Source organism: Gopherus evgoodei, chromosome 2 (genome assembly GCF_007399415.2).
Source record: "Gopherus evgoodei ecotype Sinaloan lineage chromosome 2, rGopEvg1_v1.p, whole genome shotgun sequence".
In the NCBI taxonomy this organism is placed as follows: Eukaryota; Metazoa; Chordata; order Testudines; family Testudinidae; genus Gopherus; species Gopherus evgoodei.
In genome coordinates, this window is record NC_044323.1 from 147336510 (window position 1) to 147350794 (window position 14285).

Consider the following 14285-nt stretch of genomic DNA (forward strand, 5'->3'; position numbering starts at 1 on the left):
CCCCTTTCCATCCATGGGGCTAAAGCCAAATGACCCTCAATCAAGATGGCCACCACCACTTCCCTACAGTCTGGGCACATGAAAGTGAGGCTGCCCCTACTAAAGATGGCCACCATCATGCTTTCAATGGACCAGAAGCCAGGCTGTGGCCTGGGGGCTGGAGACAGCCCAGTCCTGTGGCCTGAGGCCAGGACAGGGTGGGGGAAGGTGCGTGGGTGGCCAGATGCCCTCTGAGAAGGACAGAACTACCCCACGAGCTGAACAAGATGTGGCTCTGCCTCCTTCCTGCAAGGCATCCTGGGTAAAACTAGGAGCGAGCGGGGCAGGGAGAAAGTGCAGGAGGGAAATTCTGCCTCCAGTGCCTGCCTGCAAAGCGGGGGCAACGGCAGCCCCAGGTGGGCCCAGCTGAGGACTGAGATGGACATAGCAACCTGGAATGACGGGGGAGCAGCACCCCCTGGCCATGGTGGCACCAGCTAAGTCGTGCAGGGCACCATGAAAGCCTTTGTCTCTCCCACTGCCCATCAGCCAGTCTTCTCTCCTGCCCTCAGAGGCAGCATAGCCTGGTGGGGCACGCCAGTCCTGGGTGCTATGCCTGGCCCTGCTGCTGACCGTGGGGCAGTCCTGGCCCCGCCCAGTGCCTCAGTTTGCCCTCCCACCCTTTGTCTATTCAGCCAGTAAGCTCCTCAGGGCAGCGGCTGGCACACCAGGGCCCAGTCTCTTAGGGCCTACTTGAGCAGAAATAATCCCAGGAAAGGGCCCCGCTCAGCGAAACAAGAGCCAACGGCCGGAAGTCGAGGCTGGACAAATTCAGACTGGAAATTGGGAGGCGGCTCAATTGCCGCATCGGCTTCCCCAGGACATGGGTGGAGATCTCCCGGGCCTGGTGCTGCACAGGCTGGATTAAAACAGGCCTGTCCAGCCTGCGACACTCGGCGCACTCCCCCGCCGCGGCGGGTGGGCGATCTGGCAGCTCCGGCTCCTGGCGAGCACTGGGCCCGGCTGCATTGCACGGCTGCTGAGTGATACATGGCAGCCAGAGCCTCCTGTCAGCGCCTGACAGGCAGAAGATAAACAGCCCCCTGTTAAATCTCACTTAATGCTGATGTTTATAAATTTATTCGGCTTGTGTTTACTGAGTCGAGAGAATGCGGCTAATAACATAACGTGCTTCATCTCACAGGGCCCTGCTAATGAGAATGCAAAGTGCAGCTTAATTTTTTTTTCACCATTTGCTATTTTATTTGGGGGGTGGGAGATTGTTGGGGATTTTATTCTGTTGTGAAGCTGCCGGCAATTCTCCCTTCCAGCAGAGCCCGAGGTACCTGGTTAGCCTGGCAGAGCCTGTGCTGGGGCAGCGGGTGGCTTGCACCTACTGAGCAGGGTGGGGTTTGATCAGTCTCTGGATGCATTGGAGCAAGGGTGCGGGGGGGCACGACTTCTTGATGCGCTGGGGGGGGCTTTCAGATAAGGAGTCGATCTGGATTCCTGGTGGAGGGGCAGTCTGGGCTGGTGGGCAGAGCACCAGGCTGGGACTCAGGAGAACCAGGGTTCTAATCCTGGGTGACCATATGCAAATCTCTCCTGCTGTGCATCTGTCTTGGCTTTGTAAAGGGTGAGCTTTGGGGCTGGGGAGCAGGGACTGTCTCTGTCCATGCGTCTGCAGCACCTTGGTTTTACTGGGGACTGCTTGCTCCCTGGCCTGGGGCATCTCAGCTGGGGGGCCCGACATCTGAGCTGTGGCTGGACTCCAGAGCAGGGTTTGTACCCTCCCAAGGATTCAACACTTGCCTTGTTCTGAGAGCATTGATTCTTCTGCCCATGGAAGTGTGGGGAGCCTGGCAGAACTGGGGGGGAGCCCATGGCTGGAGTTGCAGGGGGCTGTGGGTTGGGAGTGAGGAGCACTGGCAGAAGGTGGGGGAGCCTCAGGCTGGGACAGTAGGGGGCTGTGGGTTGGGTCAGCTGGGGTTTGGCTTTGAAAACATGGTCCAATTAGACTAGTGGAAGGACGGAGCTAGGAGCCAGGACTCCTGGGTTCTCTCTCCAGATCTGTAGTGGTTAGAGCAGGGGGCTGGGTTCTGTGACTGACATCACAGCTCTGTGCCTCCCTTTTCCAGTCTATGAAGTTGGGAGGATTGGGCTGACCCACCTCTCTGTGAGGCTGGGACAAAGGGGTGATGTTAGTAAAACCCTTGGGGATCTGGGGACACCACTATAAAATGGCACATAAGCCCCTCATGAAACTGGACTAGAATCCAGGACCCTGGGCTCCCAGCCCTCCTGCTCTAACCCACTAGGCCCCATTCCTCTCCCAGAGCTGGGGAGAGAACCCAGGAGTCCTGGCTCCCCAGTCAGCCTTGCTGCCTTCCTTTCCAGGCAGGCCACTTTGCTCTTCCCTGGCTGGGGCTAGCTGTACTGCATGCTGGGAATCCTCTCTGCTGGGCTGCCAACGTGTGTGCCCCTTGCTCTTTGGGGAGGGAGCTGAGCTAGGGGGGTCCAGCCTCCCCTTTGTTCTCCCGTCCCCTCCCACTTCCTCTGCCCAGCTGCCCCCTGCGACCTTTCCCCACCCCCAGGATGTCCCTCAAAGGCCCCGGGGCTGGTTAATGGCCGGGCTGCAGGGCGCTCACAAAGCCGCCTGAAGCCTTTGTGCGGCCAACAATGGCCAGCGCTGCAGCCATGGCACCGCCGCGCTGCTGTCTGGCAGCCAGCGTTACCGTAGCGAAGGGGGGAGGGGGCTGTTCCCATCCCTCCTGGGGCTAGTGAGTCCTGGGCAGGTTGGGGCATTCCCTGGCACAGAGCTGGGCCCTGGGTGGCACGAGGAGGCTGGGCATGGAGAAGGCACCAGGAGAGATCCCTGACAGAGAGACTCTTATAGATAGAGGATCCCATAAAGAGAGACTCATAGATGGATCCTCTGTAGATGGATTCACCTATAGAGAGAGCTTATAGAGATCCACAATCAATTATCTACCTAGATTCCGTGGTAGATAGCGCCTCCTCAAAAACAATACCTAGATCGACAGCAGCTCCCCCAGAGATAGCAAGCACCTGTAGGGTGGATCCTTGTGGGATCCCTCACCCCAGGAGGTGGTTTCCGGAAGGTTCTCCTCAGTATTTGTTGCCGAAATCCTGGCAAAAGGAGCAGGGCAGAAGGGAGGAGAGTGTGAACGAACCCAGGAGTCCGGGCACCCCAATCAGCTCAGCCCTGGCTACAGTGGGCACAGTGGCACTCAGAGATGGCTCCTCCCAGCCCAGAGATGGCTCAGCCCCACCCTGGGGTGCCATCTCCCCACACACACACACACACACAGAACGGGTGAGGGAGATCAGGCCCAGAGCCTTGCCGGGAAGATCTCATGGCCCAGCTCTATGGAAGGAGCAGAGGGTATGGTGCTGCGAGGAGCGGAGGTCATTGGGGTGGGGGGAGATGGGAGCAGGGTGGGCATTGGGGGTGACATTGAAGTTTGTGGGCTGTGGGGCACCGTGGAGTGTTGTTCACACCACTGCAGATGCCTCAATGGAGCTGGCTCTCAGGCCCCCAGTGCTGCTGGAGCTAGCAGAGCGTTGCCAGCAGATTGAGGGACGTGATCATTCCCCTCTATTCGGCATTGGTAAGGCCTCATCTGGAGTACTGTGTCCAGTTTGGGGCCCCACACTACAAAGATGTGGAAAAATTGGAAAGAGTCCAGCGGAGGGCAACAAAAATTGTTAGGGGGCTGAAGCACATGACTTACAAGGAGAGGCTGAGGGAACTGGGACTGTTTAGTCTGCAGAAGAGAAGAATGAGGGGGGATTTGATAGCTGCTTTCAACTACCTGAAAGGGGGTTCCAAAGAGGATGGATCTAGATTGTTCTCAGTGGTACCAGATGACAGAACAAGGAACAGTGCAGTGGAGGAGGTCTAGGTTGAATATTAGGAAACACTGTTTCACTAGGAGGGTGGTGAAGCACTGGAATGGGTTCCCTAGGGAGGTGGTGGAATCTCCTTCCTTAGAGGTTTTTAAGGTCAGGTTTGACAAAGCCCTGGCTGGGATGATTTAGTTGGGGGTTGGTCCTGCTTTGAGCAGGGGGTTGGACTAGATACCTCCAGAGGTCCCTTCCAACCCTGATATTCTATGATTCTATGAGTAGTAGGTTGTTCTCTTGAGGTGGCCCAGACACATACCTTACAAGCATGTTACAGCCCCCGCCCCCGCCACACACACACACACAGTGAGGTGCTTCTCCCACATGTCTGAGCCCCTCAGGTGTTCAAATCCCAGTTCATAACCACCCCCACCTAAGCCCTGCATATGAGTTACACAGGCTCTCCGCCCCCAAACCATAGGCCTCGTCCCCTGGATCTGAAGGGGTAACTCCAGTAGCTAGAAGCAGTAGTAGGCTGTTATCCAGTGCATGGACCTTCCCCCAGAAGGTGGTGTGACTCATGCATTCTGCCGGAGAGGGGGGTTACACCCAGTTGAGTGCAAGATGCATGGGCCAGCCTCCCAGTGGGTGGAAATTCATGTCATCTTATGGCAGGTGCAGACGCTCGTGCCCTCGTATCCCGGGAGCATCCTGTCACCTCCGAGCCTGGCTGCCCTGGGTGCAAAGCAGGAGTGGTTCTGCTGGACTGTGGGAGGGCCCTGGACCGGGGGGGCTTCCCTGCCCCCCACCACATAGGCTCCTTACCCCCCTGCTCCCACCCCCGGCCTGCTCCCACTGCCCCCCTCTCCCTACCTGAGCGCCTCCACCCCATACAGACTCTATCCCCTTGACATCCCGTGTGCCCCAGAGGAACCCTGACAGGGACCCTGATTCCAAGCTCTGCCCCCACGTCCCCGACAGCAAGGCAGCCCCCTGCCATGGAGCCTGGAGCGCCCCCCCCCGCCACACACACCCCACACTGGGGGGGAACATTCGCTGCTATTAAATCCTCCCCCCACCCGGGAGTCTCTTAATTTTGCTCATTTATCTTAAAGGCCTGATTGAGCACGGGGAGCGGCTGGGGGGGGAATCTTGGCAGAGAGGAAACCCCTGCCCCCCCGTTCCCCTCCCAAAGGAGCCATCCAGGCCCGGCGCAGGCTCATTCCCCGCAAATAGTTTGTCAGAAGCATCAGGGCAAGTAATAAATCATAGTGGGAGAGCAAGGGAGTGAGACGGGCAAGAACACGTGCATGGGGGGGAATGAGGGGTGGGCATGGGGATTGGGGGGATGGGAGGGGGTGGGCATGGGGGTAGGGGTAGATGAGGGTGGGCATGGTGGGTGGCAGAGATGGGAGGGGTGGGCATGGGGGGGTGGGGGAGATGGGAGGAGGTGAGCATGGGGGTGGGGGAGAAGGGAGGGGGTGAGAATGGTGAGTGGAGGCAGATGAGGTGAGCATGGGGGTGGGGAAGAAGGGAGCGAGTGGGTATGGGGAGTGGGGGAGACGGGAGGGGTGGGTATGGTGGGTGGTGGAGATGGGAGGGTGTGAGCATGGGGGTGGGGGAAAAAAGGGGGGTGGGAATGGTGGGTGGGGGAGATGAGAGGGATGTCACAGAGGAGGCCGTGGGGCTGTCTACACTGCAGTGCCAGCGGATGTTCTGAGCAGGATGGAACCAGACTTGGCTTTGGACTGGCTCAGCACCCCACTGCAAACCCGGGCAAGTGTTACCGGGCTGGGGTGGGGGAGCTGAAGAGGAGAGAGCAGACTGCCTGGGGAGGGGGAACTGGCATGCAGGGCAGAAATCAGGACGCCTAGGTTCTATGCCTGGCCTAGGGAGTGTGCCGTAGTGGTTAGAGCTGGAGAGGAATCAGGACTCCTGGGTTCTCTCAGCCTCCGAGCGGGAAGATGGAGATGGCCAGAGGGGATCATGGCCCATTTAGCCCAGGCTTCTGTCTGAGACCCTGGCAGAGGGAGGTGGCAGAACCTGGCAGTGGCCGCTGTGGGGTACCCTGTCCCCGGGAAGGTCCCACCCTGTTCTCTGGCTGGTTTAATCACCCTTTCCAATTTAACGCTGGAGATTGGGCCAATCCCACTGAGTCTTGCTAATTTCTTGACCAAGAGAGTTTCCTGTGGTGGGGAGTTCCACTGTCTGATCACACCTTGTGTGGGAAAATGCTTTTTTTTAGCGGGTTTGAACTTGCCATGTTTTAAAAAAAGTCATGGAGTCTCCTTGTTAGAATAGGATGGGCTGGGAGTCAAGACACCTGGGTTCTATCTCCAGCTCTGGCTTGCACTGTGATTTTTGACTTCCCTTCCCTATGCCTCAGTTTTCCCCAGTGTAATGCACCCACTCTGAGATCTGTGGATGGAGAGGGCTATTTAATGGTGAGATTTGTTATTAACGAGCTCCAAGGAGAGTAGTCCTGAGGCAGGTGTGTATGTGGGAGCGATCTCTGTTCCCCCCGGCCCCGGGGTGTCCCCCCTGACCCAGCGAGCAGCACCTCAACGTTAGCCCAGCCTTTACTTCCATTCCAGTTCTCAGCTAGCTCTTCCAAGCTGCTCCCGGAGCCTCATTAATGACCCTGAGCCTGGGCCCCTGCTGGTACAGGATCCCTCCATGCACCTCCCAGAGCACAAGCCTCACTGGCGCCCCTGGAAGGTCCCCGTTGCTGATGATGGCACTGGAGGGTGCTCCCATGGGGTGAGGTGTGTCTGGGCTGGCAGCAGGGGTGGCACAGGTGGGCCAAGGTGTTCTCCCTTTTCCCACACTCCAGCTGTGGGTCCCTGCTCATGCTCTGGGCCAGATGGGAGTGGCTCTCAGGCTGCCTTCCCACCACATGGGCCACATGCCTGCAGTGGCTCGTAGGATTCCAGATTGGGACAGTGGGGCTGTTTCCTGGCCTCACACCCAGGCTGGCTGAGCAGAGGTGACCGGGTGTCTCTGCAGAGGCTGCTGGACACAGATGGACCCTGGGATGCACTCGGGCGCTCCTCCTCCTGCCCAGTGTCACCATCTGCAGGCTCCCTACAGCCCAGCCTGGCCCCCCGAGAGAGGCCGTGTCAGAGGCTGGGCCCTACACAAGGGGGCCATCACTGCTCCCACATGGCACGAGGGGGCGCTGTGCTGTGGGTGGCCATAGCTAGAGATGCTTGTTCCTAGCCCCAGTATGAGGCTGGCACCTGGGCTGGGACGGGTTAGATTCACTTGCCCACCGTGTTTGGGACCCCAGGAAGCACAGCTGCTGCGCATAGGACCAGAGCAATCACTGAGGGCTTTGGCCAGGCTGGCTGGGAGGCTGCAGGGGGCCTAGTGGACAGAGCACAGGGCTGGGCTCTGGGGCTATCTCCCCCAGATCACCCCCTCTGCCTCAGTTTCCCCAGCTGTGCAGCAGGGGCTGCGAGGGCTAGTGCTGAGGAGGTGAGTGGCCGGATGCCCACGGCTCCCATGCCAGACGATGCTCAGCAGCCCCCTCCCTGCACCACACACACTGTCAAGGCAGAGAGGGGACGAGATGGATACCGCACTCTGTCGCTGGGACTGATTGGCATACAGCACTGCCGGGCAGCTCAGCATCAACCCCACCGGCCTCAGTACCTGGCTATCTCATTTCCAGCGCCTTAGCCCCGCAGTCATTATGCAAATGAGGGGGAGGGGCACGGTGCTCTTAGCCCAGAGGTTAAGGTCTTGCCCTATCTCCTCTGGGGCTGGGAGAGCTGCCTCTAGCCACTTGAGATGCCCCCACCCAATCCTGCCCCGCGCTGCTGCCCAGAGCCAGAGGCATAGGGACCACTGAGCCCTGGGTTGGGAGTCAGGAGATGGGTCTATGGCTGGGGCTGTGGTTGCCCTGGGCAAGACTCCTCGCTGCCCTGTGACTTCGTTTCCCCTCCCACCCTGTTCCCAGTTCGATGGAAGCACTTTGGGGCAGCTCTGATCTCAGCAGGGGCCTCCAGATGCTACCATAATGTACCCAATAGTGACCCACCCTGTTGTTCATTTCACAGGAGGGCTTGATGGAAATCAGTCGCCACCAGCCCAAGCTGCTCCAGGGGAACCAGCAGCAACAGGCTCCAGATGGCATCCCAGCTGAGCAGCCAGCCAGTCCCCTCCCTGGCCTGCTCCTGGCTTGGATAAACCATCTGCCAAAATCTTTGCCACCCCTGCACCCTGCTGTACCTCCCCTGCCCCCACCCCATATCTGTCCCAGCCCAGGTGCCAGCCTCGTGCTGTGGCTAGGGGCTAGGAACGAGCGTCTCTAGCTATGGCCACCCACAGCACAGAGCCCCCTCGTGCCATGTGGGAGCAGCGATGGCCCCCATGTGTAGGTCCCGCCTCTGACACAGCCTCTCTCAGGGGGCCATGCTGGGTTGTAGGGAGCCTGCAGGTGGTGACACTGGGCAGTGCAGGCCAGGAGCAGGAGCACCTGAGTGCACCCCAGGGTCCATCTGTGTCCAGCAGCCTCCACAGCGAACTCCCAGATTGGTGGCTGTCCTGCCCCGGCTCAGCTCAATGGGACCGGCTCCCAGCACCGTCTGCGGGTGTGTGAACCTAGCCAAGCGGCACATTATACAAATACCCAGCACATGCCCCTCCTTTGCTCCCTGCCCCAATCGACCAGGTACCTGCTAGCACCAAAGCCATGTGGCCAGCCCAGAGAACGGGAGAGACGGCCCAGGCCTAGAATTCACCCGTGGCCCCCACAGCAACTGCTAGGCCCTGATCCTCTCCTCGCCCAGCCCTGGGGGCCTGATTCTCCTGTCCCTTGCACCTCACCGCTGTGGTTTTCCCCCAAAGGATCCAGGACCCAACTCCCATTAATATCAGTGACGTTGAGGGGCCCTTTCTGGCAGCTCTCCCCTCTCCCCACAGATTGTCAATGAGCCCACGAGGCAGTGGGCAGGATCGGGCTTCTCAATGCTTTCCAACGACTTCAGCCCGTTCACTGTGACGGGAATAGGCCAGTCCAGCACCCAGGCAGCCAGCCAGGGCAGTGCAGGGAAATGCTGAGCAACTTCCTGGGCTGCCACAGCTCTGCTGGTGCCCCTCAGTCCCAACTCACAGCCCCTGCTAGCCCAGACCTGGGCTCCTCCCCCACAGCTCTGCCTGTGTCCCTTGCTCCTGGCCTGCAGCTCCCTGCTGTCCCAGCCCTGGGCTCCCCACATGCCCTGTGTTTCATGCTTGTGGTAGCAGCCCTCCAACCCCTCCCCCTTCCCATTTGCTCCTGAAACATTTCAAACACAAACATAGTGAGTTTGACAAGAGAAGTTGGGGGTACTTCGCTGGGGTGGAGGGGGGCACAAAGCCAGAGAAGGAGCATTCTAATCCCCGGTCTCAGGGCCTAACCCCCTTCCCACTGACGCCCATGAAAGTGCCATGTGTTATCAAGAAAGGAGGGCAAAGTGGGGACTGGGAGCCAGGACTCCTGGGTCCTCTACCCTGGCTCTGGGGGTGGTGACTAGTGGTTAGAGCAGAGGATTTCCGTGAGTTGCATGTTCCCCACCAGCCTGTTTCCCCTCTGGCTAGGGCTAGGGTGGGGTGGAGCAGCCTGGTCATGTCCCAGCAGTGGGGGAGAAGTGCCCTCCCTGCAGGTCCCCGGAGAGAACAGCGCCCCCTGGGGATGCCTTGTGTAAGTGATGATGGGGGTGGGAGAGCAGGGATAAGGTGTCAGCCCTGCCCCAGGCCCCCTCCATGGTGAGTGGGGGATTCACCGGCAATGAGGCTTCCCTGAGGAAAGGGTCTGAGACCAGAGCTTTCACAGGGGCCTGGGTTCAGGGGCCTAGTCTTGGGGGGCTGGGAGCAGGTCTGCAGATGGGCCATGAGCTGGGGGTGGGGGCCCTGATCTCTGTTGGAGTCATGGCCCTGTTGTGCCTGGAGCTGCCTAGACACAATGAAAAACAGCCCCAGACTTAAAGAGCTCACAATTGGAATAGACAAGGGCTGGGAGGGGAAACTGAGGCACAGGGCAGGCGAGTGACTCGCTTGCAGACCAAAGCAGAACCCTGGCATCCTGACTCCCAGCCCAGGTGCCCTGGCAGAGCCCCAAACTCTTTCCCCGAGGCCAAGGGGCGGGCGAGTCTCTGAGAGGGGGCGCTAGTGCAAACCAGGCCGGGAGGCCCCGTCAGCATGCAGTGGGGATAGAGAGAACAGGAGACGAGGGGCGTCACCGGCAGTCGCTTCCCCCTCCCCATCCCGGAGCCTGGGAATCAGGAGGGGGAGGCGCCGGCTCAGCTGAGGAGGGCTGGATTTAATTCTATGCATCATTAAATAGTCCTCTTGCTGCCGCGTCCCCCTATACATCATCCATGCTGGGCGCCCCGCGCGCTGACATTACATTAGCGCCTGGAAATGAATTCCCTCTTTTACAGGGAAATTGAGAAGCCGCCAAGAAGCAAGACGGGGAGGGGGGGGGAAATACCCGCAAAAGCAATTATTGGCGCAGTTATGAGCCTCAGTCGTCCCGTCCCCCACCCCCACCCCCACCCGCCACCCACGCTCACATGCAAAGGAGCATTTCCCAGGAAAGAGAGTAAGGGAAGAAAGAAACCTGGATATGTAGGAGGGAGGTGAGGGAGGAGGCACCCTGGCCTCCCCTCCCCCCAGCCTAGGGCTCCCCCAAAGTTGGCACCAGGAAAGCAGGAGGGCAGGTTGTGGTTAAATGGTGAAAGTGGCTGGATCCCTGGCATTGCTGTAGGGATGTTGGGATTCAGTGTGGGGGTTACAGGGCCTTGGGGTCTAGCACAACAGAACCCCAATCTCAGTCAGGGTTTGGACAGTACCGGGCAAGACGGGGCCCTGATCTTGGTCGGGTCTGGGCAGTGCCCGGCACGATGGGCCCTGATCTCAGTGGGTCTGGGCAGCACCCGGCATGACGGGGCCCTGATCTCGGTCGGGTCTGGGCAGCGCTCGGCACGACGGAGCCCTGATTTCGACCATCTGCAATACGGCTGCTTCTCTCCTGCCTTTCTCGGAGCTGGGTTAAGCACTGCAGTGTTCCCCACAAGCTCAGTGCTCTGCATGTGCTAATGGCCCACCACTGCAGTGTTTCCAAGGTCCCGTCTGGCTTCCAGATCTTCTCACTAGGGCGCTGATCCAAGCGCAGCTGCCCCAACTCCCCCGTATGCCCCCAGCCACAGACATCTCTATCCATGTGCCCCAGATTTCCCCAGTGCTCCCCTTTGAATTTGTCCAGACTCCGGAACCCTCTCAGGGCCACCAGGGGTGGTCAGTGGGTTGTTCCCTGAGCCAGAGAGCGACACGGGGACTCAGCTGCTCTGCCGCCACTCCTGAGGACATGCTCCCAGGTCCTGCCCTGCCTGGGGACACGGGGGTGGGGGGGGGGGATTCCGGGATAAGCCAGAAATCGTGGTGGGGGGAGAATTTCCCAGAGGCAGCAACTGGCCTAGGAGACAACAGCTGGCCCCCTAGCTGTCAAATCTTCCTGCCATCTCTGTCCTTTCCTTCTCTCTATCCCCAGACACTCCTTGTCTGTCTGTCCACCCCCTCGCTTTATCTATCTACCCATCCTCATACACCGCATCTATCTATCTATCTATCCTCATACACCCCCATATCTATCTATCTATCCCCATACACCCCCTTTATCCCCCCATCATCCCCCCATCACTGTGGTCTTTGACCCCTCCTTCCCCGCATTGCCAGATCCCATCCCTGCAATGTCAGGGTGCCCATCACTTGCACCAGGAGCACGCCCCCACCTTCATGCCCGACCCAGCTGCCTCCATTGCCCTCCAGCCCAGCTCCTCGGCAGGCAGGTTTGGGCTGCAGGACGGTTCTACTGAGCCCAGGTGCCACTAGGGCAGGCACCCGGGCTCTGATACACAGGGCAGCGGGCGAAGGCAGCTGGCAGTTCCTTGGTGCGGCCCCACTGGGCGCCAGGGCAGGACACAAGCAGGGGTTTTCTCCCAACACAGAGATCAGAGAGACATGGATGGGGGGGCAGCTCTGTACCCCCCCTTGCTCTGCGTAAACAACCAGCACCCCCGGGCCGTATTTCACCCTGACAGCGCCAAGGCTTGGGGGGAAGGGGACAAGCAGAGAGAATCCCAATTTCCTCCTCTTATCTCTTTAATTAGCCGAGGCCTTTCATCTTCCTAACGAGCCCCCAATACAGGGTGAGCCCCCCCTCCCGCAGAGATACAGATCTAGTAACAGGACCCCGGCCCCACTGCCCCTTTGAACCCAGCCCTGTCACCTCCCAAAGGGCCCATATGTCACTGGGGGCACTGAGATGTCACATACACACCCCTCCAGACGGCAGCCAGGCCCCTTGGATCCAGGGTGGATTGAACGGCGAAGCAGCTACAGACAGCATGGTCTAGTGGGCAGGGCACTAGTGTGGGACCCACACAGCTGGCTTCTAGTCGCAGCTCTTCCACAGGACAGCTGGGTGATCTTGGGCCAGTCACCACCCCCTCTGTGCCTCAGTTTCCCCTCCCATCTTTAATCTGTTTAGACTGGAAGTTCTTCAGCACAAGGGCTCACTCTGTGTCTGGGCAGTACATGCCCAGCACATGGGGACCCTGATCTCAGTCGGAGTCTGAGCAGTGCCTGGCACCAGGGGACCCTGATCTCAGTTGGGGTCGGTGCAGTGCCCAGCCCAAAGGGGCCCTGATCCCAGAGGGAGACTCTAGGTCCCAGTACAGGGGCTGATCCTGGCTGTTGTCAAAGCTCGGGGGAAGCTGCCCTTTGCAGCCCCCTGCCCGCAGTGCCCTAGCAGGTGGGAGGTCTGTGCTGTGCTGGCTGGACACGGCCATGGCTGCCCCTGGGGCACTGAGCTGGCTCCTCCAGCCCCAGGAGTCTGAGCTGGTGAGTGACACTCCCAGGTCTCCCATCCTGCACGGCCAACGCTAGTCGAGGCGTGGCACTCATGGCGACCCACTCCCCTGGCAGAGCTGGTACTGCCACATGAATGGAGCCAAGGCCCATGGTCAGTGCTGGAGCAGGTCAGAGCAATAGTCTGGCCCAGACTCGGGATGGGGAGGCAGCAGAGGTGAGAGGTGTATGCTGCCCCCTGGTGGGCACTCTTGGTGCCACCCCTGGTCCTGGGCGAGTCTCAGAGCTGGCCCATTGGCAAAGGCAGCAGCTGTCTCCCATGGTGTGTGGATCTGCTGGGGCAGGCTGGCTGGCGAGCCCCAGAGACCCCAGCTCTCTCTGTCCTGCAGCCAATGGCCAGGCCCATGTAGGTTCCACCAGCTGGGCCCTGGGGCGGCACTGGGGCCAATTCATCCCAGGGTAGCCAGCCCAGGCTGGCATTTTGCTTCTAAATGGTCCTGATTATTGGGGGGAGGGGCCCTATGCCTGGCTATTCCCCCCAGGACTAAGGCTGCAAAACCCAAGGAGGTAGGGTGGGGGATGGGCACGGTGTCTGGAGGATTCTTTATTCTTTATTTATTCTTTTAAAAAACATTTTTTTTAAACTTCACCCAGGTCTCGGTAGACTTGCTGCAGAGGCAATGGTGGGGGGGCACCTGTATTATGGTACTGCCTAGCAGCCCCAGTTCCAGCCCCAGCCCCCAGCCAGGCGCTGCACAATACTAAATGTATTACAGTTCAGATGCTCCCAAATTTGCACTTACAGAAAAAGTTCCATAAACCAGAAATAGGATTTTCGAGTTGTGGAAGTTTTTGCATAACATACAGGCATACGTTTCCGACTTATGCAAAATTCGAGCTACTCAAGGCTTTCCGGAACAGAACGATTTCATAAGTCGGGTGGCATCTGTACTGCCTAGCAGCCCCAGTCCCAGCGCCACCATCCTATGTCAGGTGCTGGTCAGACCCAGACCCTGCCCCATAAGTCAAGGCAGGAAATCCAGAGTCGGGGTTACATTTGCGGGGGATGGGGTGGGAATCAGACTTTTTAAGCTCCCGAGACTCAGAGTTAAGGTCCCACAATCAACCATTAACTCCAGCCTGCCCCCAACACCCAGACACTCCCGCTCCAGCCACGACCGCCACCCCCAGCAGCCCCTCTTCCAGCTCGGGTCAGGGGGGCTCCCAGCCAGACTCTGCCTTCTGCACACCAAGGGCTGCCCAGAGGATTCAGGGGGCCTGGGGAAAAGCAAGTTTGGGGGCCTCTTCCATAAAAAAAGTTGCAATACTATAGAATACTATATTCTCGTGGGGACCCCTGCGGGGCCTGGCACAAATTGCCCCACTTGCCCACCCCCGGGGAAGCCCTGTGCATTCCAGCTAGGTTGATGCAGTCCTGCCCTCCCTTGCCCTCCCCCACACACACCGTGGCCAGGAGGGGGGTGACATTATCGTGGCCTATCATCTGCATATGCCCCTGCAAGTGCCTTCTAAAAGGGGCCACAGGTCCCCCCCAGGGCCAGGCTCTGGGGACGAGTCGCAGTGCACAA

The 14285-nt window shown here is 59.3% G+C and overlaps 1 protein-coding gene across 1 annotated transcript in view; it reads right to left on the reverse strand.

Annotated features, from left to right (window-relative positions):
• The window catches only part of PAX8 (paired box 8), a 66857-nt gene extending 64179 nt beyond the window's left edge, over nt 1–2678 (reverse strand). The window contains exons 1-2 of the mRNA XM_030549411.1: nt 2628–2678; nt 733–1018 (exon numbers count right to left, since the gene is read on the reverse strand). Coding sequence (XP_030405271.1) covers nt 733–1018; nt 2628–2678 — 337 coding nt within the window. The remainder of the gene's footprint in view (nt 1–732; nt 1019–2627) is intronic.
• Nucleotides 2679–14285: the final 11607 nt, after the last annotated feature.